At 42.9% G+C, this 23,465-nt stretch overlaps 1 protein-coding gene across 1 annotated transcript; it reads right to left on the bottom strand.

The window, feature by feature from the left end:
• Positions 1 to 229: 229 nt before the first annotated feature.
• LOC144035037 (tyrosine-protein phosphatase non-receptor type 12-like) lies at positions 230 to 23,069 on the bottom strand. Its single transcript, XM_077544338.1, has 16 exons — positions 22,461 to 23,069; positions 13,729 to 13,837; positions 13,414 to 13,490; positions 13,235 to 13,330; positions 12,830 to 12,868; positions 12,577 to 12,645; positions 12,394 to 12,453; positions 12,180 to 12,322; positions 11,658 to 11,724; positions 11,490 to 11,567; positions 10,906 to 11,004; positions 8,930 to 9,018; positions 5,667 to 5,856; positions 3,725 to 4,655; positions 1,139 to 1,229; positions 230 to 401 (listed from the first exon to the last, which is right to left on the bottom strand). Exons 1-16 carry the CDS (start codon positions 22,563 to 22,565, stop codon positions 392 to 394), a joined length of 2,253 nt encoding a protein of 750 aa, XP_077400464.1. The 5' UTR covers positions 22,566 to 23,069; the 3' UTR covers positions 230 to 391.
• Between the last annotated feature and the right edge of the window lie 396 nt (positions 23,070 to 23,465).

Here is a 23,465-nt window from a genome sequence, read left to right as displayed (position 1 = left end):
CTTGTTCAATAGATGTTAAAGGAGAACATCTAATAGAAGGGCTTCCATTTGGTCAAAGAGGAAATGTCTCCAGCTCAGAGAGAAGATCGCGCTCCTCGTTTGCTTTCACGCCAAGGATAAAAGGCTTCAAACTAACCAAGGGATAAGCCGACAGATCCCACGTCAGCATCTTGAAACATCCGCCATCAGCGAGCTGAGGAGGACAATGCTGTCATTTGTTGTGAACGGACGAGCCTCTCTCCTCCTGCGTTGGAGGGGGAACTGAAGAGGAGGATGAGGATGAAGGCTTGTAAAAACGCACAGCCGGCTTGCAGGGTGGCATCTTAGAGTGCTTCGTTGTGACCACTCCGGGGGAGGGCGCTGTCGAGGGCCTTTGGGTGGAATGCAGCGGTTATCGAACTCTGGAGACAGAGAGGGGCACAACCAGAATCAAACAGAGGAGGACCAAGTCTTAAATACTCAGAATTTTTAAAAATAATCTAATTGCATTCCCCCCCCCCCTCAATATTGTGATTGCAATTTAACGCATTAGCGCCCCAAAACGTACAAATACGTTCCATTTTAAATACCACGCTCCCAAAGACGTATTTAGACGTTTTCATGGGTTGTTTTTTTATGCTATAGCATTGCTTGACGCAATGGTAGTTATTACAAAAACGGCCAGCAGGTGGCAGCAGAGTATAAGAGATCAACCAGGGCCATGTTGCAAAAAGCTCTTTTCCCCAGTGTTTGAAACAGGTTTGTGAATAATGATGAAACTTAGCTATATTTTAATGCTTATTGCTGCAAAACGGAAACAGATAGAAAAATAGTATACTTTTTTTCCTGATGAAAGAAGAGACTCTAATCTTTCTTTTGGTAAGTTCCATGTTTTGATAGCAATAGAACACAACATTCTGTGAGCCTTGCAAAATTTGTCAAAATCCAGTAAAACAGCCGGGAGCGAAGGGGGTTGCTTCAGGGGAAATGGCTGCCAGTGAATGAGATAATTCGATTTTTTTTTTCAAGGACCTCGTCCCACTTATTTTTGAACAAACACAGTATTCAATATTACAATAAACAATAGCAAATTTAATATATATAAATAATTTGTAATGTATTAATTGCATTGTACTACCTTGCCACAAATCAGACTTACCCGCTCAGGTCTGCCTTGCTGTTGACTGCTGCGGTGCCAGAAGACTGACTATCAGCTGGAGAGCTCGTCTTCTTGACACACTCAGACAAATCTGCACAGAAGTAAATAAACACAACAAACTTATTGCTTTGCGTTCTATAGTGACGGAAACTCACAAATATCTTTCTGCCCAGTCCAACATTTTCCAATAAATGCTCAAACATTCCATTGTTCAATTCATGACTGAATAGCATTCATGTGGCTTAGTAACTGGAAGTCAACATTGTTTTAATCCTCTTACTGGCGTGTGTACAAAGTGAGGCAAAAAAAAATTGGCAGTGACGTAACCATGTGCACAGGATGAGACAAGCAGACAATGACTGCAATAGAGCTGTTCAAATTTATCAATTAATAGACAAGTAATCAATTATCAAATTTATTGACAACTATTGTAATAATCAAGTAATCGTCTGGAGACATTTTTAAATTCAAAATTGTCCAAATCCTCTGATTTCAGCATATCAACAGTAATTGTTCACCGATTTCTGTAATCCTTCATGAACGAAGACTGATTATCTTCTGTGTTTAATCAAAATAAGACATTTGTAAACGTCTGTTTTTACTTTGTAAAACAATGACCGAACTGGTAACATAGTACAACATCAATCCCCCTTCTTTCTTTTTTTAATCACTACATGAATACAAAGTACAAAATAACCACCATTCACTGGTTAATAAACAGTAAGGGTTAGGGTTAGTCTGTAGTACACTATTCCCTTGCACAAGGTTCAAGAGCGCCCTCTGTTGTACAACTGATTATATAAACTGAGTTTGATGTGGAAGAATTTGAAAGAGCCGTGACCTCAACTTGATGAAATCCTAAAATCAATAATAGATGTGTTTTATTACAGCACAAGCTCCTGCCATCATCAGCGCCCCCGCCTCGCCGAGGCAAACGCACCTGTGGCCAAAATGAAAGACTCGGGGGTCCTCTCTGGGAGGGGGGGAGGGGAGTCGTCACTGTCCCAGCTGTCTGGGTTCAAAAGGGTCAGAGGTCAAATAAGAAACAAGGTTACAAATTGAGAAAAGAGTCAATCTGGATGGACTGAATGGTGGATTGAGAAGCGATCAGTGTGGAAAACAAACAGCCACCAGGCCTGGGCTTCACAATGCAGAGATTAGCAGAGGGCCACACGTCCAAAAGCAGATATTTGCAACCCATCGTGACCGGTTATGCAAACAAGGCTCCAGAGAAGCCAAGCAGAAAACAACACCCCAGGGACAACTTTGGGAAATAAATCCACATTCGGCGGTTTTAAATACATGAACTACTTGAGGAGAGCATGATATCGAAAATGTTTGAAGTCACTGAACAGTTTTCAATTCTGTCTTGCCGCTCACAATGCATGATGACTGGAGAGTGATCATCGACATCATGCACCCTCAGGCACTTGTGCGTATTTAAAAGGTTTTCTGGCAACAAGAACTCAACGCGTGTCAAAAGCATTCCCAAGTGTGCCCAAGTCCAACACACTCCGTCGTGACATCCCAGCTGCTTCAAAAGCGCATCACACCACCGCAATCCAGTAAGCACAAACGTGTTTAACATGCACTATTGATCCTTCACCATTCAACATGCATTCGACGACCACCACACACAGACAATTCCGGCACACCAAGCCAAATATAATTATGGCATTTAAAATCACACACTCTCGATTATAAGCACTTTCTTTTCAGTATATGTGCTGATAAAGTTTACTTATTATCATGTCTCCTGAGATTGCGTAATCCTCGCTGACCCAGAAAGTATGTGCTGTGTCCGAGTGTGTTCGGATTATGAGGGCAGTTTGTGGGATTAACCTTCAATTTAATCCAAGAATTGTGCGAGTGAAAGCCACTTTGGTAGAAAGTTAATGAATCAAGCGATTTTCAAGTTCATCAAAAGTACTTTTTATTCTAAGACCAGATGTTCTCAAAACTTGTGCCCATGACACCCGAGATCCACAAGCCATACACCTTCAGTCTTTGCAAAATCATTTGCAATCATCTTGCCGTATTATTTGTAAAAAAAAAAAATAATAATAATTAATAACTAAATAAAACAATGCTTACCTACAACATATGGGGAGCCATTGCATGAATAAAGTTTTAAAAATATATATTTTTAAATGTAACTTACTTCTAGGGCTGAACAAACTAAATTTACATTAATATTGCACTCAAGTAGAATATACTTTTGAAATCAAAAAGGCAAATTTCTGGAGACCCCCCCAAATATCTTCCTTATAAAGCGTCCCTGGACACAAAAGGTTTGAGAACCTCTGGTTTAGACAATTGAGGCCTTTTCACACTGCACTTGGTTTCCTTGGTGATCGCCGCCATGACAATGCCCCAAGTGCAACCTTGCCTATATTTGGAAGTGCTTGCCTAACCGCCAACCAGGAAGTAGAAGGGACACTTTTCCCGCTGGTTTCTGTCAGCACTCGTTGACGGTGTGCTATGTGTTTCTAAGTGCAGTGTGAAAAGGCATTGATGGTGATTTGCTTGATTGAGTTTATTTATAAAAGCAGACACAAAGGCGGAGCCGCAAAGTGATTGGCGTACTTGCTGTGGCTGCAGCGGGTGACGAGGATCCCTGGCCCGCGATGGACATGGGTGACACCTTGCGCACCAACTGGTGATCTCCAAAGTGAAGGGACGTGACCGTTGCCGTGGAAACACTGGTGTGGTAACCCTCCCGAGCCGCCGCCATCTCCCCGTCGCCCTCTTCGTCCGAGTTGTCCGAGTGCAGCGGGTTGGTGAAGCTGAGCGCAGTCCGAACCGGAGTGGAGGACGATGATGACGATGATGAGGAGAGGTGTGAAGAAGAGGAGGAGGATGGGGCGACGCGATCGGACGAGGATGAAGACGAGGAGGTCTTGGGGAAAGGTTTCTCGGGGCTGCCGCAGGGTTGAGTCCACGCCACATGGCTGGCCTTCAGCTCCGCTTTGTCCCCCCCGTCGCTCTTCACCGGGAGGTGGTTGGGCCTGGCAAGGATGCCGCCGTCCGCTTGGCTCTCCCCACATCCTCCCACTCCGCCCTCCGTGCCGGAGTCTTCGGACAGCGAAGAGCTGGACGTGAGAAGCGACTGTCCAGAGCGGGCCTTGAAGGCGTGGCATCTCTGCAGCATGCTACCACTGTTGGCTGAGCCGCTGCCTGCTCCTGCCACAGCCGCGCTTGTGGAGGAGGAAGTGTCGAAGCTTCGAGGTCCTTCCTGCAAAGGCACCTTCTTGATCTCGATGCTGAGCTTCCTCTCGATGCGTGCCGCGCCGCAACAATCGGCCGCGGGCGATACGGGCAAGGAAGGGGTCAAACTTTGGCCCGATTCAGACTTTGCTGTTGCTGCAGAGAGTTTGTTGCTGTAGTTTTCATTGAGATCCAGATTGGACATTTGTTGCTGTTGACAGAGCAGATTTTGGTCTTTGGGTTCAGAAGGACTGGTCTGTGTTTTGGGACTTTCTTCTGACAGGTTCTTCTTCTCCTCCGTGCCTTCATTCTGGAATGGAAAAAACAAAAGCATGACATGTAAATGATCGGTCACAAGAAATAAATGGTTGTAGAACAGGTGGTCTTCAACCATGTGGCTGCGGACCTGTACTGGTTCATGGTTCATGAGACATTTTGGTGCTGGGCCTTCTTTTGAAAATCAGCTGCATCTTCATGTTTTCTGCTCATTTTATTCAACTTCCTCAAAAACAGAATACCATGCTTACGTTTCCAACATTTATGATGTGGCATTATCTGCAATTATTGCACCAGACGCCACATTTCAGAGTAGAATGGACATAAGCAACACACATGTGCTGCCATTAATTACTACATTCAGCATAATAAATGGTGAGTTGCAGTTTTAATATTTGTTTCTATGCTGGTTGAAAGCGGGCTGTTGAACCGTCTGCAATGTGAATTACATTTTGTTTCATTTCCAAATGATGTGCCAATTTAATTTAATTACAGTAACACATGAATTCTAGTAGTGCGTATTTTGTGTTTACACATGCATTTAAATCTTATTTGTGTACATGTCTTTAGTCAAGCCAATTACCTAATGCCTTATTATTATTGTAGGAAGTAAGTTTAATCATGAATGAATAGTTTGCACCTGTGTGTATGGGGTGGGCGGGGCCCTCTATATTATGTATCTGCGTCAAGCAGAATGTCAGGACTGGGACACCTCAACAGTTTATGACCTAACGCTAATACTAATACTATACAAATGCTAACGCCGAGTACATATAGTGCTACTACTGTTACTTACTACATAAATGTGGACAAGCATGTGAGGTAGTGTGTGAGTGTGTTGATGTGTGTGTGTGAGCAATAAACAGTTGAGTTGTATCCGCCATGCCTGTCCTGTCTACCCTTCCAGAGGGAATTAGTTAAACTAAGAAAGTAGAATTTAATTTTAATAACCCTGGACCCGGGCCATGGCATATAAAAAGGTTGGAGTTGCAGTTGTAGGTGATCACAAAAAGTAAACAAGCAGCTTGTAAATAGGCTCATTCACCTGAGTGACGTTCTGCTGTGCACTTGCCAGGACGTGTATGACAGGCTTGGGATGGTAGCGGTCATTGTCCTGACGGACGTTGGTGACAGTGGGGAAAGCCGACGGGGGCGACGGGGTCAGTATGGGGGGCACGGGATGAGGCTCGGGCGGCTGCAGTATCTCCTCTTTGACGTCGCCTTCCACCTGGGTACTAAAGATAGAAACAACGAGACAATTCTGATACAGCGCTTTTGTGGACTGTCCATGTATACATATTTTTAAACGTTTTCACCACTAGAGGGCACAAATAAAAGCATCTAAGTAAAAGTCTCATTTTTTTCTACCCATGTATGTAAAGTGAAAACGACCTATAATGAAAAGAAAAACAAATTAAAGATCCACTGCAACGTTAATTGCTCTTCCGTATTGGCTGTTTTTCTATTTGACTGCATACATTTCTCTTTGCAGCAATCAAGATTGCCCCAGTGAGCCTTGTCAAAATGTGATTTTTAGATTTCTGAGGAAGCCAACAAATGAATTGGGAGCCGTTTGGCTGCAGTGAAGCCAAACGGAGAACCGCGCATATTTTGACAGCATGTGAGGAAATTGAGCTTGCACGCCAGAGCGAATGCGTTCATTTACGTCTGCATGCGTGCAAATAAGTGCAATTATTGATGAATTAAGAATTTCTTTGCTTTACCAACTTTGGAGACAAGCATGTCAATTATTTTCTTAAGATGTATTTATGATTCCATTCCAGTCTATTTGTTCAACCAATGAGATCAAGCTTCCATGAAACCATAAAGATCATTTTTCAGAAAGATTTCAAATGCCTTTTGACTTAAAGGGGAATAATGACTCTCCTCCACAGGAAATCAGATTGCACACACTCTTAATTTAGTGTCCTGGTCCAGCACTCTTCCTTGCAGTCATGACTTGTTCATTCATGGGGTGACACCAATTTCTCTTCCTTATGATAAACAATGTTTAAAAAAAAAAATAGGTTTGTCGCGCTTCATCCGAAATTTACTTTGTAAATAACTTGAATATTGACTTTCTTGGCTGAGCAAATAAAACACAAAATTACACAGTAAGGCAGATGATTCCCACCACTGGAGCGGATTGTTTCCATGGGGATATGAATTATTAAAAAGCAAGAGTTTATCCAAGACCTTCGTCCTTCGAAGATAAGATGAAACTTTTATGATCTGCTTAGGGGCTAAAAGTAACAAACACGAATAAGACACGGCAAAACAAACAAGAGTAACAAAGAGCGGAAGGCAAAGTCAGCAGCACATGAAGAATTTAGATGGTATGTATGTATGCAAATGAGTGTTTACATTAAATTCCATTCAATAAAGCCTTGGGTGCTTTCTTTAGGAGGCTTGAAGAGACTCCACTGTTAAACATGCAAAAGATTTGACTCTTTGGGGTGTGTCTGAGCATGCACTGACTCACTATGAGTGACCTTGACGTTCAAGCTTCAAAGGTGTATGCGCGCGTGCGTGCGACTGGGCAGATTGAGGACTATGTCGGTAAAAATAGCGATTTGGATGATCTTAGGAGGCTTAAAACATGCACTGAACAGTGAGTATTTAGGAAGCAGAGGGATGAATTTGTGGGAACCGGCTATATATTCCCATATATGTTGACAGTGTCCTACTTTAGCGGCATTTTTAACTGCACGTTTGTGTATTTTGGTTGGAGCTGCGATCCCTAAGTACTTTGACAAATGTTTGCTTTCCCATCAACCATCTTGGGCAGAAAAAAAAGATGTGCATGTTTTTTTGTGCAGGGATGTAACAAACAATTTTAATGTACATTTTTTTTATAGTCCTACGGTATTAACACCTTAATTTCCCTCATGGCAGTCATAAAAGTATATTTATCTATATGTATGTGCATTAATCATGGGCGGAGCTGTGATCATAAAAGGGAATGAGAATCAGGAGATGAACTGGCTGGGAGAAAGTGGAGCACAACCCCTGCTGGGCCCATACAGCAAAATTAAAATTGAGAGGGGAGGGAAAAGACGAGCAACTTCTGCTCAGCAGGCAACCACTCGCTTTGGGGAAGTGCCGGGCTACACTGATGGGATAGATCAGTCAAGTGTTTTTAAATGCCTGCTGGGAAAGTCGAGAGTGTCTACTCTGCCTCCACTTGGGGTGTTTTATATTCAACACTGGGAAGACTTGCAGACGATTGCAAAACTGTTGCAAAATTATCTAAAAATACAGACATTCCTCAGGCGACAGCAGTTAGCACAGGGATGTGATTTGACCAAAGTGAAATTATCTGAAAATTTAGCCAGGGGTCTGGGGGCCGCTGGCACCCAGCTAGGTCCAGGGCAGTGCATGTGTTTTCCGTGTTTTTAAGTACTTTCAATGCACTCACATGACAAAGAAATAGACAAAACAACAGCATAAATTTTCAATGTATATTGAACTATCCCATATAAAATGGCAGTTTTAGTCAACTCAAAATCAGTCACATTCAAAAACATTGGACTGCCTTTGCTTTTAAAAACTATCACTGAGAATATCATCATATCTAACTAATGTGATTACTAAGTTAACACATAAATAATGTTGAAGAGTTCAAATTTCATGAACAAATAATTGTATCATGACCAAATGAAAAGTAACTCATATTAGAGCATACCACAAATGTCTTTGTTATAGCAGAAGATGTTATCTGTCGGAGTCATGTGCATACACAATGAACTACTAAAAAAAATAAAAATCGGATTTTTTTTTTTGGGGGGGGGGGGGGTAAAAAAAAGCGTAATTCCGCGAATTAGCGGAAAAATCACATCCCTGTTAAGCAGCGCAACAGAAGTTACGTTGAGAGGCTGGGCGCATTCGGGGAGTCGAAAAGAACAACTTTATATAGTCACTTGAAGGTTTTCAATGATAGATACCTTCAATGGCTTTATTAATGAAATGCTATTAAAACACTCAACTCTACACTGTCATTTGCTGACACCCATGTCACTCACCAGGCCAGGCCTAGGCTTTTCCAGTAGGGCTGCACGAAATTGGAAAATCATGCGATTATAGTTGCGATATTGATATTATTGCGATATTTAACATGTACCTAAAGAAATGACATTTTTACTAATAGGGATGGGTGTCAATTCAGATTTCCAAAAATCTATTTGAATCGATTCGATTTAATTCAGAAGGGCCTGATTCAATTCACATTGGATCGACAGTATTGACATCTGCTGCCAGGCTGAGTGTGAATGTCACAGACGAGGAGGACACACCCAAAAAAAGTCTTACCTGCGTATACGAGGTGGTTTAGGAGGAGGTGTGTCCCAACGCTCATCATCATCTGACTGGTGGCTGGCTTTGTCTGGACTGCTTTCGTCCTGTGTTCACGGGTTAATTTTGGCAAATTACAACACAAACTATGGCCTGATCATTACACCTCCAGGAAATTAAAAGGAAAGAATAGCCTGCCTAATATGCCTCTCAACTGACAGGCAAGATGTCTGAACAAGCTCCATCACATTGTGGGCACATCAGACTGACTGTACTGGACATGACAATGATGCGTGTCTGGCCATGTGAGAAGTGGGAATTCCATTTGCGTCCCAATACCTGTGCAAAAAGGGGAGGAGCGTGTAGGATGCGTAGACTAATACACAATGCATCTCTGTGGATGTTTTGACTGCTAAACAATGGCTGAGTAGACATGACTCAGTCGCTTATGGCGTGAGTCAGTAAGGCCCAATGAACATGTTTGGAGAACCAGTTATGCACCAGATAATGACACACTTGTGTCAAAAGCAAAGTTTAAAGTGCAAGTCAACCTTAAACATTTCTTGATAATATGTTTTATGTGACCTCACTAGTCTAAACATGACATTCTGATTAATATTACATTTGTGGAATAAGAGTTATGAAGCAAAATCCCGCCGTTTTTATCCATCTCAGGGGGCGGCCATTTTGCCTCTTACTGTCGACTGAAGATGACATCACAGTTGCTCAGGGCTCAGGAAACGACATATCGCAGCTCACCTTTTTTTCTGAAACTGAGCTGTAATTGGTTGTTACCTGAGACCTGAGCAAGATTGATGTCATTTTCACTCAACAAGTGGCAAAATGGCTTCCTAATGGCTGGATTTTGCTGCTTAACTAATATTCCACTAACGCAATATTAACCAGAATACCATATTTAGACGACAGTAATTTCTGGACTATAAGCCTGTACTTTTTTCACTTGCATTCGAGCCTGCGGCTAATACAAAGGTGCAGCTTATCCATCAGATCACAAGGGGGCGCACTATAAAGGAAACGCAAGAGCATCAGGCAGAGCAAGACTATGGAAAAGGTGCGAGTGCGGCTTATATGTGTAACAAACTCGAGTATTCCCCAAATTTAGCTAGCGCGGCTTATAGTCAGGTGCACCTTATAGTCCAGAAATTAATGTGGTGGCGTTACATAGAACATTATTGTAAAAAAAAAAAAAAACTTTTTTTTCGACTTCTCCTTTAACAATCTGTACCTACCTACTCTTCATCCATAATTACTAAAATAATCCCATTAGATGTTGCATGAGATTTGACAATCACTCTTAAATTTGGTTTCTGTGCAACAGCCGAAGATCTATTCTGGGTTCGAAATGCATTATGGAACAGGAAGCAAGGGGATGTCAGAGTAATCATCATAGCTGCCTGAGCAGGAAGTCTCTCCACAAGTGCGTGTTTGGGTTTCTCTTGCCATCTCACTTGCTTTCTCATATCCATTGCTCTCTCTCACAGATGAGATACTGCTAGTTGATACAGCAGTAGTCAGTGAGCCAGCCTTAATATATATAATAACAGACTGTGCATTCCATATGGTACTGTACAAAATGTTGATGGACTTTACAAGTCTGGGATGATGAAATGTGTAAGTCTCTAAACGTGTTATGTCTGTAAACTTTTCTCCTTGGTTGCACTTCTGGGACACGGGCGGGAAGAGGAGCAACTGGGGACAGCGCGCTTGTTAGCAGTTTTGTGGGCCAAAAGGACGACAGTAAGGAGTAAATAACCACAACAGAGAAAAGACTTCCTTTAAATTGAAGTCCTCTGAGGCTCCACTTTCACGCTCTTTTAGGTCACAACTCTTGGAGAGTTTTCTCGAGGCCAACTCTGACACTTTGCCTCCCATGTGACTAATTATCTGTCTTTTCCCCGTTCTCCCATTGTGTTACTCAGCAACATTCTGTTTTTAACACCAGACACTGTTGCCAATGTGTGTGTGTGTCGTACCATGACATCATGTATCTGCACGTTTGTGGGGCTCTCCAGTAGCTGCAGTTGCTTCTGGAAGAGCTGCGCTATTGCTCTGTGGACTAACTCGTACTGCTCCTGGGGAAGGGGAAAAAATTAAGAAATAGACAGATGACGAGAAAGACGGGTGGGGGGGGGGGGGTGGCGGAAGGGGAATGAGGCCAGGGAGAAGGAAGAACAGTGTCATAAAAAGCCAAATGGAAGGTGTTAATGAGATGATGGAAAGAGGAGAAAACGAGAGACAACAAATCAATAGTGAACACACAAACATTTTGGTACTCAAAAACATTCATTTGGAAGTCAATGAAACTTGCAGACTGAAAAGCACGGGCAGAGCAATGCTAACCTCATTACTTCCCCCAGTCAGACAGGAAGTGTATATTTTTTCTTTAAATTTCATTACAGGCTTCCTGGAAACTGCTTTAGTTTGTGTAAACAGAATATTTTGATTCAGGAGATAAATGCTAACATAAATAGACAGTGCATATTGAACACAAAACATGTCTAGTGGATGGACAAAAAAATATTTCAAAAATATTTCAGTATAATCATTCGGAACAAACCTTAGTCTGAACAGCTGAGTGTCGTTGCGTCCTCATTTCTTGGATCAAGCGGAAAACGTTGAAATCTTCTGGAATTTTCTTAAAGCGCACACAATGCAAGGAGGATTCATTTATACATCAAACACAGCTGGAAAATAATTCACTTTGCAGGGACGTATATTAGCCTACCCCAGCTTTGAGCAGGTTCCATGTGTAGTCAATGGCACAGATGGCTCCAGTCCTCCCACAGCCAGCACTACACAGTCAAAATCATACCAATCAGGTTTCACATAGAAGCACTTTCACTCACAACTATCTCAAATCTCCACGTGTCAGATAAAATGGAGACGGCAGCTCCACAGAAGCTGATATGTGTGACATCACCATGTCATAAAACTATCTCATGCTGTCACACAGCTGTCTGCTTTTCGGCACACATCAAACACGCGCGGAAACACGCTCGCACACGCACGCACCAAGACACGACGCGAAGCCATGCTGTGCACAACCAGGAAGTGTCCTCGGGCTTCTCATTACGGCTTATTACACACACATGGAGATAGTGCATGTCATCAGCATCACAGTGTGCGCTTCATTCTTTCGCCATCAGAGCGTCTTTATTGGAGGGAATAGTGCAGTCAGAAGCAAAATGTGCTGCTGTTGCACCAACATCATCATCAACATATATGCGAGTGTGTTTGCTTTATCCACCTGCAGTGCACACATATGGGGACGTCATCGTTCTCTTGGTATTCTCTCATCAGTCCTATCATGTCCAAGATGGAATCAAACGACGAAGGGACATCGTGATCAGGCCAGTTAATGTAATGGAACTGAGTTATCCTCCGGGTTTCCTGCAGGGAGAAACGTGCCATAAATACACCTTGGCTCTAGTTTTAGCATCGGTAGGTGTGAGCGAACATACGTTTTCATACTCCACCACCAGAGAACGGATGGAGTAGTCCGTCCTGGTTTGCTCCGATTCCTGGAAGACAAACAGCGGGAGAGTTCACGCAAACCTCAAGCGAGAACAGAATGTGAGAAATGCTCCGCCCCTTGCACACTCACTGCAAGGCACAGCTGTGATGGTGCACATGTATCTACTTACACAGGAGATTCTGAAAGGCCCAAAACTCACAGGCTCCCTAAAAAGCGGGAAATACCGCTCACATTTTTTCTGGAAAAAAAAAAGAAAGAAAGAAAATGTCTAGTAAAATACTTGGGAGGGAGAATCCTGTTACTTTTAAAGTTCACAGAGAATTCTAGAAATGACACAGCAGTAACATTTTTATTGGCTTTTGGATGCTTGAAGAGCATAGAATTAATATGCAAAAAAAAGAAAGACAAAAAAACAGGCTCACCCTTCCCATCTCAAACTCTCGACAGGCCATCACAATAACCTGCAGAGACGCACACAGGAAAGATTATGACGACTACATTAGAGTAGCTCACACACTTTGATGGGACACTTATCACATCTGCAAGCTCTTCAGCCAGCTAGTTGAGCCTAATTGCCGCACTCGCCCAGCATGGGACCCATCTGGTCCGCCCCATCTGCCTCCTCATTTCTCGCAGCTATATTAAATATTTATTTATTACTTATATAATTACCAGCCTTTTTCAATTATTGACAACATATGTCTTCTAATCCAGTGGACACTTCTACTAAACGAGGCAGACAATTCTTTCTAACAGAGAATCTAATTGTTTTTGACAAATTTGAACCAAAGCCTGATTAATTTTGTTTGCCCTTCTGACGTACTTACAGCTACATTGTACTCCCAGTTCATCCTCCAGAAGTCGATCACAGTGTTGGGTAGAGGACCCTGAGTTGCTATGTAGGCCTCAGGGCCATCCATGCCCTGGAAAAGCAGATGATCAATTAGCACAAGAAATTCATACAAAAGTCATTTGACGTGTCTTGTTTTAATATATATATTCACACCTTGATGAAATTGGCATTGATGTAATCCGTATCTTGATTGGTTGTTTTTAACGTCAGCTTCACCCGAGTGTGATCAACTAGCAGGAAAAGAAAAGGGACATAATTACACATTGAAATCATACAAATATGACAGTAGTACAGTATCAGTAGTACTAGTACAGTAGGGCGGTGAGATATGAATGACTCGACTTATGAGCCTTTTTTTTTTTTTCAAGTTAAGGTGGTGGATCCATGGCGAATTCAAATCACCAAACATAACAGACATCGGTGCTTCGAAATAGAAGGTTGCCATCAGTGTCACGAGGCAGGACTTACATGGCAGTATGTCTTTGTATCGGTTCTTCTTGACGTTTTCCTCTCGCTCGCCAATATTAGTGGGGTAGATCTTTTCCGTGCGGTACTTTGTGGATAGCCGCCGTAGACGCTGCAAATAAACATTACAGGATACGATGAAGAATTACACTAAAATAGGCTTCAATATTTTCTCCTTTAAAAGCTCCTTGCAGTTGACATTGAAGACATATTTAGGGAGACGGAGGACAGAGCTACTCCTCTCATGCCCCCTTTACTTCCTTCCTTTTTTGAGAAAATCGTCAGGGTGTATTATTTTGTCTTCACGTGAAAAAAATTTGCACTTTTCTATTAACTCTAATTTTCTCCCAAATACGTATAGATACGTTCTATTTTAAATGTTTTAAGTGTCCCAAAGACTTACTTACGCGTTTGTTTGTTTTTATGCTAGAGCATACAGAAGGCTTTGATGCAGCCTCTGAACTACAGAGAACGGGTGAAGCAATGGTAGTAATTACAAAAATGGCCAGCAGGTGGCAGCAGAGTATAAGAGACCAGCCAGGACCGTGTTGTAAACAAGCTCATTTAATCACAGTTATAAACATATTTGTGGATAATGATGAAAATTAGCTATATTTTAATGCAAATTGCTGCAAAAACAGAAGGTAGGTTCCATGTTTTTATAGCAAGAGAACACAATATTCCGTGGGCCAGAAGCTGTGTGTGGTTAGATAGCAAAAGATAATTATCATATGGATAAGCAAAATAATTACACTGACAAGTGAAATCTTCTGTGTGGGACCCTGAAAACAAACATTCAAACGTTGACTTGTTGCTGTAGGCCGGCAATGGTGAAGTGCAAAAAAACAGACTTATCCACCCACGAGTTAAAAAAAATAAAATAAAATATTGTGGTTCTATAGTATAAAAGTTTACATTCTGCTGTGTAAATATATTTATACATCCAACAACAGTTGGTGAGCAGCCATCATTCATTTGCATAATGCTGGACTGGCTCCAATGTTTACTCCCTTCCACGCCAGTCATGTAGTCACAAACAATTTCAAGGGAAAAAGATACGTTGCGTTTTCAAAATTAAATGTTGTATTCCTTGGCTCACACCACAGTCATGCTGAAAATCATGCAAATCGCCCACAGCACATACAAACTTTACATCGACGACTGAGCTGGCTACTGTCTGCAGAGACCCTGCTTTTAATTACTCGTACTTCCTGTTACATAAAACACACATGCACATGTGTACTCCAACAAATAATAGAGGACGCCTGGAGAGCGGAAAAGGAAAAATAAAGCAGAGGGGGTCTGTGCCTGTTGGACCTTCTTTTGAGCCAACAGACCAAAAGGAGAGGTGGAGGGACCAAACAAGGGCATCAAAGATAAACAAACAGATAAGGAGGCAGAAAGAAAAGATGCTCTTGGTCACAAAGCTAATGGCTTCCTGCGTTCATTCACACATTCCCATGGCACACTTACATTGCTCCTCCGCTGAATGGGAGACTAAAAAAAGAATAAATAAGGGCCTCTTAAATGACAACATGCGCAAGCTGAGATGACGCGGTTCCTTCCCAGCATCCAATCGCAGAGCAGCAAACCACAATAACTGAACGCTTCCTGTGCATGCACCATGTCCACTGACACACACACACACAGAGGCAGGGCGTTTCCCGCCTCCACAGACCCCCGTCAGGGTGAGTCACCGGCGTTTACAGACACATTACTTGGGTGGAAAATAACTTGCGGATGCCAGGGATGTTACTGGGCAGAGGGCAGCGCGCATAATGTGACGCAAACTAAGAAAAGCTCTTTCATAGATAGTTACTGCATGATGTTTGCGAAGATTATGGCATAAAAACCAAGCTCCTTGATGAAGGAGGCAGGGGGAAATGCTAAGCTAAGTGAATAAACAGAAGAAGGTAAAGAGACTTGGAGATGCAGCAGAGCTAACCTACTTTCTGTCTCCTGGCTGAATAAGCATCGCCGTACTTGCCTGGCACGCTGAATAATTCACACACACACACACACACACACACACACACACACACACACACACACACACACACACACACACACACACACACACACACACACACACACACACACACACACACACACACACACACACACACACACACACACACACACACACACACACACACACACACACACACACACACACACACACACACACACACGCAAACACGCAAACAAGACCACACACACACTTAGGCACTTTCTCTTTCTTCAGTTCAGCCGTAAGCACTGATTGGCAAAGCATGTGTTCTTCCTGCATATGCATAGTGTGTGCGGGGGGGGGGGGGGGGGTAATCGGGGTTTTGTGTTTGTGTGGTCAGGAAGAGGGGGTGTCAAGCTGCTGTGAAGCTGCACTGTGATTGTCACCTTTCATACCCATACACACGGTAAAATAGGTCAGCACTTACAATGCTTGATGGAAGAAGAAAAAAAAACTAACATGCAGGCAAAGATGCATTTCAAGAGCACTAAAAGGCTTTCGAGCCAAGTCTGAACTTCACCACTGCTGCATTGAAAGTAAGTTTGCACAATGTGAGCTGGGCCCTCCAACTTGGGAGTCACATCCCATGAAAGCTAATATAGGTCAGTGGAGCACTGCTTCACACAAACAAGAGGATGCACTGTACTCTCCTTTAATTAGCCACCGGGGTTTTCTTTTCTCCCTCATTCTCTGTCACTCTTCATTTTCATGTCATAAAATGGTCTGACAGAATTCCCGTGGCTCCTCTGTTAAGCAAATGTCAGCAACAATTGAAAGACAATTCCCCTGATGTGAAATTCATACCTGAAAACCCATTCATTAAAAAAAAAAAAAGTGTGGTTCACCACACTATGGTCACACGAAAGGCAAGCGAGCACGTCAGCTGAACTGCAATGGTTTGCGCCCACGCTCATTTTTGTGCCAGACCAGACCACACACAAATACTACACATGCATACATAAAACACATAGAGTAGCTGGGCTGTTGTTCAGCTGACAGCCATGTGACTTTCTTTGTGAAGTTTACAATAATGCATATGTTCACTACTTGTACAAGTTTCTGGCCAAACATGATTAATTTCGGGTTTTCCTACATATAAAATTCAGGGGTGGTTAATGCATGGCAAGCCACACCCACTTTCTTGAACGTAAAAAAGTTGGCCTGGCCACCCACAAAGCCGTTGAAAGCAATTTCAGTCGAGCTCAAAATGAACATTGCAATCAAATGATGAACGATGAGTCTGCTTTCCAGGCTAGCTACTTTAACCAGCTCTAAAGGCCTAGATCATAGGTGTCAAACTCCAGTCCTCGAAGGCCGCAGTCCTGCAGGTTTTGGAGGTTTCCCTATTCCAACACAAGCTGATTCCAATCTGTAGGATAGTTATCAGGCTTATGTAGAGCTTGCTGATGAGCTGATCATATATCAGCTGTGTTGGAGAAGGGAAACATCCAAAACCTGCAGTACTCCGGCCCTCGAGGACCGGAGTTTTACACTTATGGCCTAGATACACCAAATGTGCCGCCTGCCCCGTGTGGTGTCGGCCAAGACGATGGCACGTCGCGTAGAAAAATGACGTAAATTCACGCCGCACCGACCCAAACTATTACATACCTTCATTGCATGCGGGAGAAGTAATTCCCCACCATACCATCGGCGGTGGTAGTCATTATTCCTAAAGGCAACCGGAAACCTCTTTACAGGGGCGGGATATAAAAACGTAAACATGCATACCGGTTACTTTTACTATTTACAAAGAGTTGCTATACTTCTCAAGTATAAAAGTAAATCCTACCTACTATATTCAGTCTTGTCTCCATGTCATGCCATAGTTTGGCTTCATACCTTTTTCGGCATACCCTTTAACGATAATTAATTGTAAAGTCTTGCAAGAACACCACCAGCAAATGTTGGTTGGGATGTCACACTTTTATTTATCTTAAGAAACGCTACTGTTGGCCATAGCCGACGCCGGAACATATAATACAACTCACGAGGGGCTAGCAGAAAAGCCGAGAACACCCGCAACCACTCACTCCCTCCCTCCACTCCCGCAAGACCTGTGTTGCATTTACTAACAGTCGGACATGAGAGTGCTAAACAGAAATGGAAACACCGAAACACACAACACACTTAGTTTGTTACAATATCATACAATGCCGGTCTCTTAAACCAAAGAGATGAAGTCATCTTCCCGATTTTCTGTCCTGACAGACATTGTACGTTCAAATATGGAGGGTACAGAAGGGTGACAATGTGCAAAATGAGTGAGAGAAAAAAATGGTCGAGACTTTCCATCAGTACTGTTTATCCACATTCGTCACTTCCTCTTCTTGCCCCGTGCGCTAATTTGCTAGCTAACAGCCAACAGTGATCAAATGCCCCGACGCCCATTCAACATGTTGAATTTGCTGGAAATCCCCCCGACGTATACCAACTCGATCCGACTTCACAACAGTAATTTATACACTGATCAGACGGCGCATGCCGTCGGCCCAACGTTGTCCGACTCCCCACGTCAGATTGGTGTATAAGACCTTTGACCAGAGATGGGCAAAAGTGTCTAAGGCCAAGTCTCAAGTCTTTGACCCCTTGATCACGAGTCCGACTCACTGGAGTCTTTACAAGCAAAAAATATAACAACAGCAGCACTGTAGCAGTCTCGAGTCATTAGTGGTCAAGTCGAGTTGCAAGTCTCAAATAATAGCGACTCTCTCACGAGTCCAAGTCCGAGTTAGAGTCCCCATCTCTGACTCTGACATCATGAAAATGTTTTCATCTTACAAGCGTCATGGTTGCGCTGTTTTGGAGACTGCAGGGCGTCAATCATAAAAGCATCAAAATATTTTCTTTCCCACTACCAATTGTGGATTTGTAAATAAATACTGATAAGCAAGCATTTACCAAGGAAAGGTGGCACCCACTATTTTTGAGGGGGAAAAAATGTTAAACAATAAAATGAGTTTCAGAAAAAGTTGAGCCAGACCTCCGCATCTGTGCAAATGATTAGAAGAACACTTCAATTTGAGCCAGGAAAAAGCCTGATTTATTGACAGGTATGTCCACCTCCACTACCATCAAACCTTGTTTCCACGTAGGGGTACAATTCCTGCAGTGGAAATGTAGGCCTGATCAGTTTTTACCAAACCGTGCCCCGGTGACCTAAACCAAGCCGTCCTACTGGGTAGAAACGTGGCTTTTGCAAAGCGCTTTTCAGAATAAGTCGATACATTAAGTCTTGGAAGAGAGATGCGCTTTGCTGGCATCATGTAATCAAATTGTGAGTTTTGGGAAGTATTGGAAGTATTGGTATACAGGCTTTTAGTGGTCTAGATCCTTGCCAGAGGAACTGTGCAGTTTGTTCTAATGATGCTAGTCCAGTCACTTTTATTTGGCTCTTATACATGTCACAATAAATTCCTCTCAAGCTGCGTTACTGACCCATTTACTTAGATGTTCCTTAATAGTTACCACACTGGCTACCAAGTCTGAGAACTTACAGCTTTTCATGTTGTAATGAAAATGGCAGACGTCTCAGTCATATGTTGCAAACAAAGTTTGCCGGTATTGTTCCCCCTGCCACAGGAAGCAGATATGGCCCAACTGCACGTAATCCTAATCATCCGGGACGAGAGCTGGTTGTTTGTTGGCCGTGCGCGCATCACTTCAGTTGCTCAGATATTCACAGCCCATAAAGCGTCAACCTGCTGACCTTGTACTCGTAAGCTATGAACCTTTAGTGGAGCCCTCGTCGTAATGACATCTGTCATCAGCCTGCAATGTGCGCCCTCGCACGTACAGTTTTACACTTAAAAAGACACATTTTGGATTTGCAGTGGACACTGAAACTAATAGACGCATGGTGAAAGCTTCTCGCCCTTGAGTATCCATTTCCTTCGACCTTAGTCCCGCACGACATTAACACATCATTTCCTAAGTATGTGGTCTGGGTCACTGAACTTCATGTACCTTTCATCATGTAAAGTTGATACAAGCCAACTGGCACAGCAAACATACGCTTCGGCTTCTCCTGTGAGAACAAGCCAGCTCCGCGGGAAAAGGCCTGTTGGCCGGATGGGGCAGCTTGGAAAGTGACACTGAAGAAATTGGAAGATGTTTTTACAGTAACATGCGGCACAAGACCAGCAGCATACCCGCTGCTGTGTACGGCAATCGAAAAGCATGCGAATGAAACATCCCCACATCCCACACCTGTAGTAGGCGAGGGACGGGAGATTCACTTTTAATGAGATGACAGGAGGCCAAAACTGCTTCAGCTGCCTGCGGGAGTCTTGAGTTTATACCAAGAGACTCCAAAGTTTGAACATCTTTCATCTGTGGTGTGAAAACATCCGGAGTCCGTGGGCGGAGAACAAAAACACCTCAGTCAGCATTTAGCTAAAAAACATAAAAAAGAAGTGCACAAAAAACTAATCTGTGAGTAAAGGAAGTATTGTACTCCATTTAGTCTTAATACACAAGATAAATAGACTAGAGAGGAATGTGATCTATTTAGAATACCATAACAATGTTGTATTTGGCCATCGCAGGGCTGTGAAATTCACAGTTGGGTCCAGCGCCTTTAAGGACACCTTTGCGCAAACTGCAACCATATATATGAGATGCACTTATGATACGATGGTTCTCTTCAGGGCAGTCAGATAGAGCTCCGACAGCAAAGTTTTCTTTCTTGGGTTATTCTGTTGACCAACCAGCATTTGTAGCATTGACAATAATGGGCTACTCCACGTCTGCTTCAGGCTCTCTGTTCACATCATGAGTCACTGATGTTCTCGTAGAAAAACACACGCTGCCAGTATATGCTGATGATGCCAGAAGAAAATAAGTTAATCTAGATTCAAAAAGCACTCTGGCTGAATATTTCGCATTGTCCCACTCCCACAGCATTTGGCCTATCATATAATCTGTGACTCGTTGACCTACAAGAACACTGTGATTATCCGCATGAAACACGTTCTATATATAACTAACAATAGGCAGTTAAATGTGTTAAAGTCCGGGTTTTCTGGTGCAACGGAGCACCTCCCCACAACCGGGAAATTAAGGTATGGCTCTGAAACACTGGTGGAACTTGCTAAAGCGTTTGGTTGCACTGGGCCAAGCGGACTAACTAACCAAGTTTTCTCGTCGACAGTCTACTGTCTGATGAATAATTAAAGAGGAACAGCACACAATGTTGCCAGATGAGAGCAAAGTCAGCCAGAGGCCTCGGATTAATGAATATTTAGCATGTGAGCTTCAATTGAAGCATTTTCTCATATACGTATAACAGGCTGTTTGAGGGTCACGCAATGGGCTACAAGTGACTGTTGGGTCATCTCAGTTTCTTTGACGTTCAACTTCGACAAAGATAACACAGCTCACTTTTGCTGGGTATGCAGCTATCGCTACATGCTAATAATAAGCAGTAACATAAACATGATAAATGCTACTTCCCCAACATCTGCTGCCAACTTGAAACACACTTTACCAGACAGGGTTCATATTCAACAGAATGTGAATTTTGACTAAGTGTGTCAAAAAGGCAATGAAACAACCATTTAAAAGGCAGAACATAACGTTATGAAATAGGTCTGAGAAAGAATGTTGCAAGCTCCAGCAAGCAAGCAGCTTCCATGAAGTGCACAGGAGGGTGTGTGTTGTGTGTGTGTATGGGTTTCCAACGCCTCCATCCCAATCAATAGGTCAGAATTAAACAAATAAGTCACTTCAGACAAAATATAAAGTGAAATTAGCATGGGTGGTTAACTGACATTACACATTTAAAAATGTGCATCAAACAGGTTTCCAGGAGCTATAGCATGTAAACATTTGCATTACAGGCATTTCCATTTTCACCTTTCTGATGTGCTTACATAACAATGTGGCATACATTTTGATATATATTACTGTTAGGTATGTTCACAAGCATTTTTGGGGATCAGGTGCACAAGCCGAAAAAACTGCACCTATCGTGAAAATGATTCATCCAATTAAGAAAAACACAATTTGTATATACTGTATTTCACTTAGCCACGGTTAACCGACATCTAATGCAGCTGCACTCAAAACTGCCTTTATGAAGAAGTTCTAAGTGTTTGAAATATGTTGACATTTTAGGTAGGGCCTATTATTAAGCCGTTATCTCTTGTCAGACCAGATAAAGAACTAAATGCATGTCTTAAATTGATTCATGAGACATTCCACGTGTTAGACTGTGCCAATCTACTGCCTATTTACTGGTTACATGGGGACCACATTAGTACAGTATTGTTTGTGAGTGAATTTCCCTTGTGCATGAATAGCACTGTATATATCGGTCTATCTATCGGTCATGGTGAGCAGAAGCTATCTTTTAACAACAGGAAGTTCAGACACCATAACAACTGCAATATCAAGCCATGCTAAATATACTGTACAGCATTTAACGTCTGTCTAATGGCTAACAAGTGACGTCAATGTGAAAGGTTGGGTTTTATTTTAAACAAAGTGGAGCCGGCGGCGTGTCTGCGGCTGGGAGACAAAGCTAGGCCGACGTGTGAAGCCTGGAAATGGGAGGAAGAGGACAGCGCGACCCGCCCCTGCCTCCTCGCGGGACAGAGCCGACCAAGACACGGGGAGGTGGTGTGATAAGAGCACGGGAGGGAGAGAGAGGCACCGTAAAAACATAGAAGAGGTTCTACGTGAGCTAGCTAGCTAGCTTGTCTGACGATCATTTTTCACCCACCATAAAGTCGCTGCCGAAGTTGTCCTCCCCCCTGTCGTCGTCCCCCTCGGTCATGGCTTTCACGCCCTGGATAAACTTTCTCAGGATGCCCGCTTGGTCCATCATGCTTGTGGCCGCTTTCTATTCAAAGTGTCCCGCTACCTTAAAAACAACCTCCCTTAAAGAAGCAGGGGAGGCAGAAAAAAAGCAACAACAAAAAAAAGAGACAAAAGGAAGCGGGGGGGTTGGGGGAATAAATAAAAAAATAAATATGCTTCACGGATCCTCCCAAGGAGTCATCGTCGGTTCACAAGCATTCCTCTTCTTCTTTTTTTAAATTATTTATCGCCCCATGTTGTTTCGCCTTCTTTCTTCTTAGCGGTTTTCACAATGCTTGACAGTAGTAGTAGATGCGGGAAATGCAACAGCGGCAGGGGTTTTACCACAACGATGAAGTTTACAATCGTAGCGTTACATAAGCTATGCAAAGTTGGTCGTCTAGGAAAAAAAAAGGAAAAAGAAAGCAATTTGGCTTTAAAAAGAGAGCGAGAGAGACCCGGTCCGGTATCTACCCCTCCCTGTCTAGCTGGATTTCCACATTCACCCGCTGCTCCTGACTTGCTACTGGGAACATCCGGACAGGGCAAGCCAACGACAAAGAGCACCTGCCCATTCCAGGAGAATTCTGGCTGCTGATTGGCGGTCGAGAATAAATCTTGCCATCTCATTGGCGGAAGACAATGTCTCTCTATCAAACGAACGACTTTGATTGGATAGAACTTCAGTCTGTCGCCTCGATGCGGTTTGTCACGTCATCATTTTGAAACGAACACAGTACAGTTAAGCAAGTTTTCCTGTATGTGTTTTTTTTAATTATTCAAAAACACTCTAAGAAGTGTCGTGAAGGGACGCATTGTTTAAAATGATCCTTTTACAAACAGTTATCAGCATTTGGCAACAATCACCGTTATCTGAACAGATGCTACAACAGGTGATCAAGAATAGACAAACGAGCAGGTTAATCCC

Source organism: Vanacampus margaritifer, chromosome 15, assembly GCF_051991255.1.
Source record: "Vanacampus margaritifer isolate UIUO_Vmar chromosome 15, RoL_Vmar_1.0, whole genome shotgun sequence".
Taxonomy (NCBI): Eukaryota; Metazoa; Chordata; class Actinopteri; order Syngnathiformes; family Syngnathidae; genus Vanacampus; species Vanacampus margaritifer.
The sequence above is the reverse complement of the archived record's forward strand: the minus strand, read 5'-3'. Positions and strand labels throughout refer to the sequence as shown.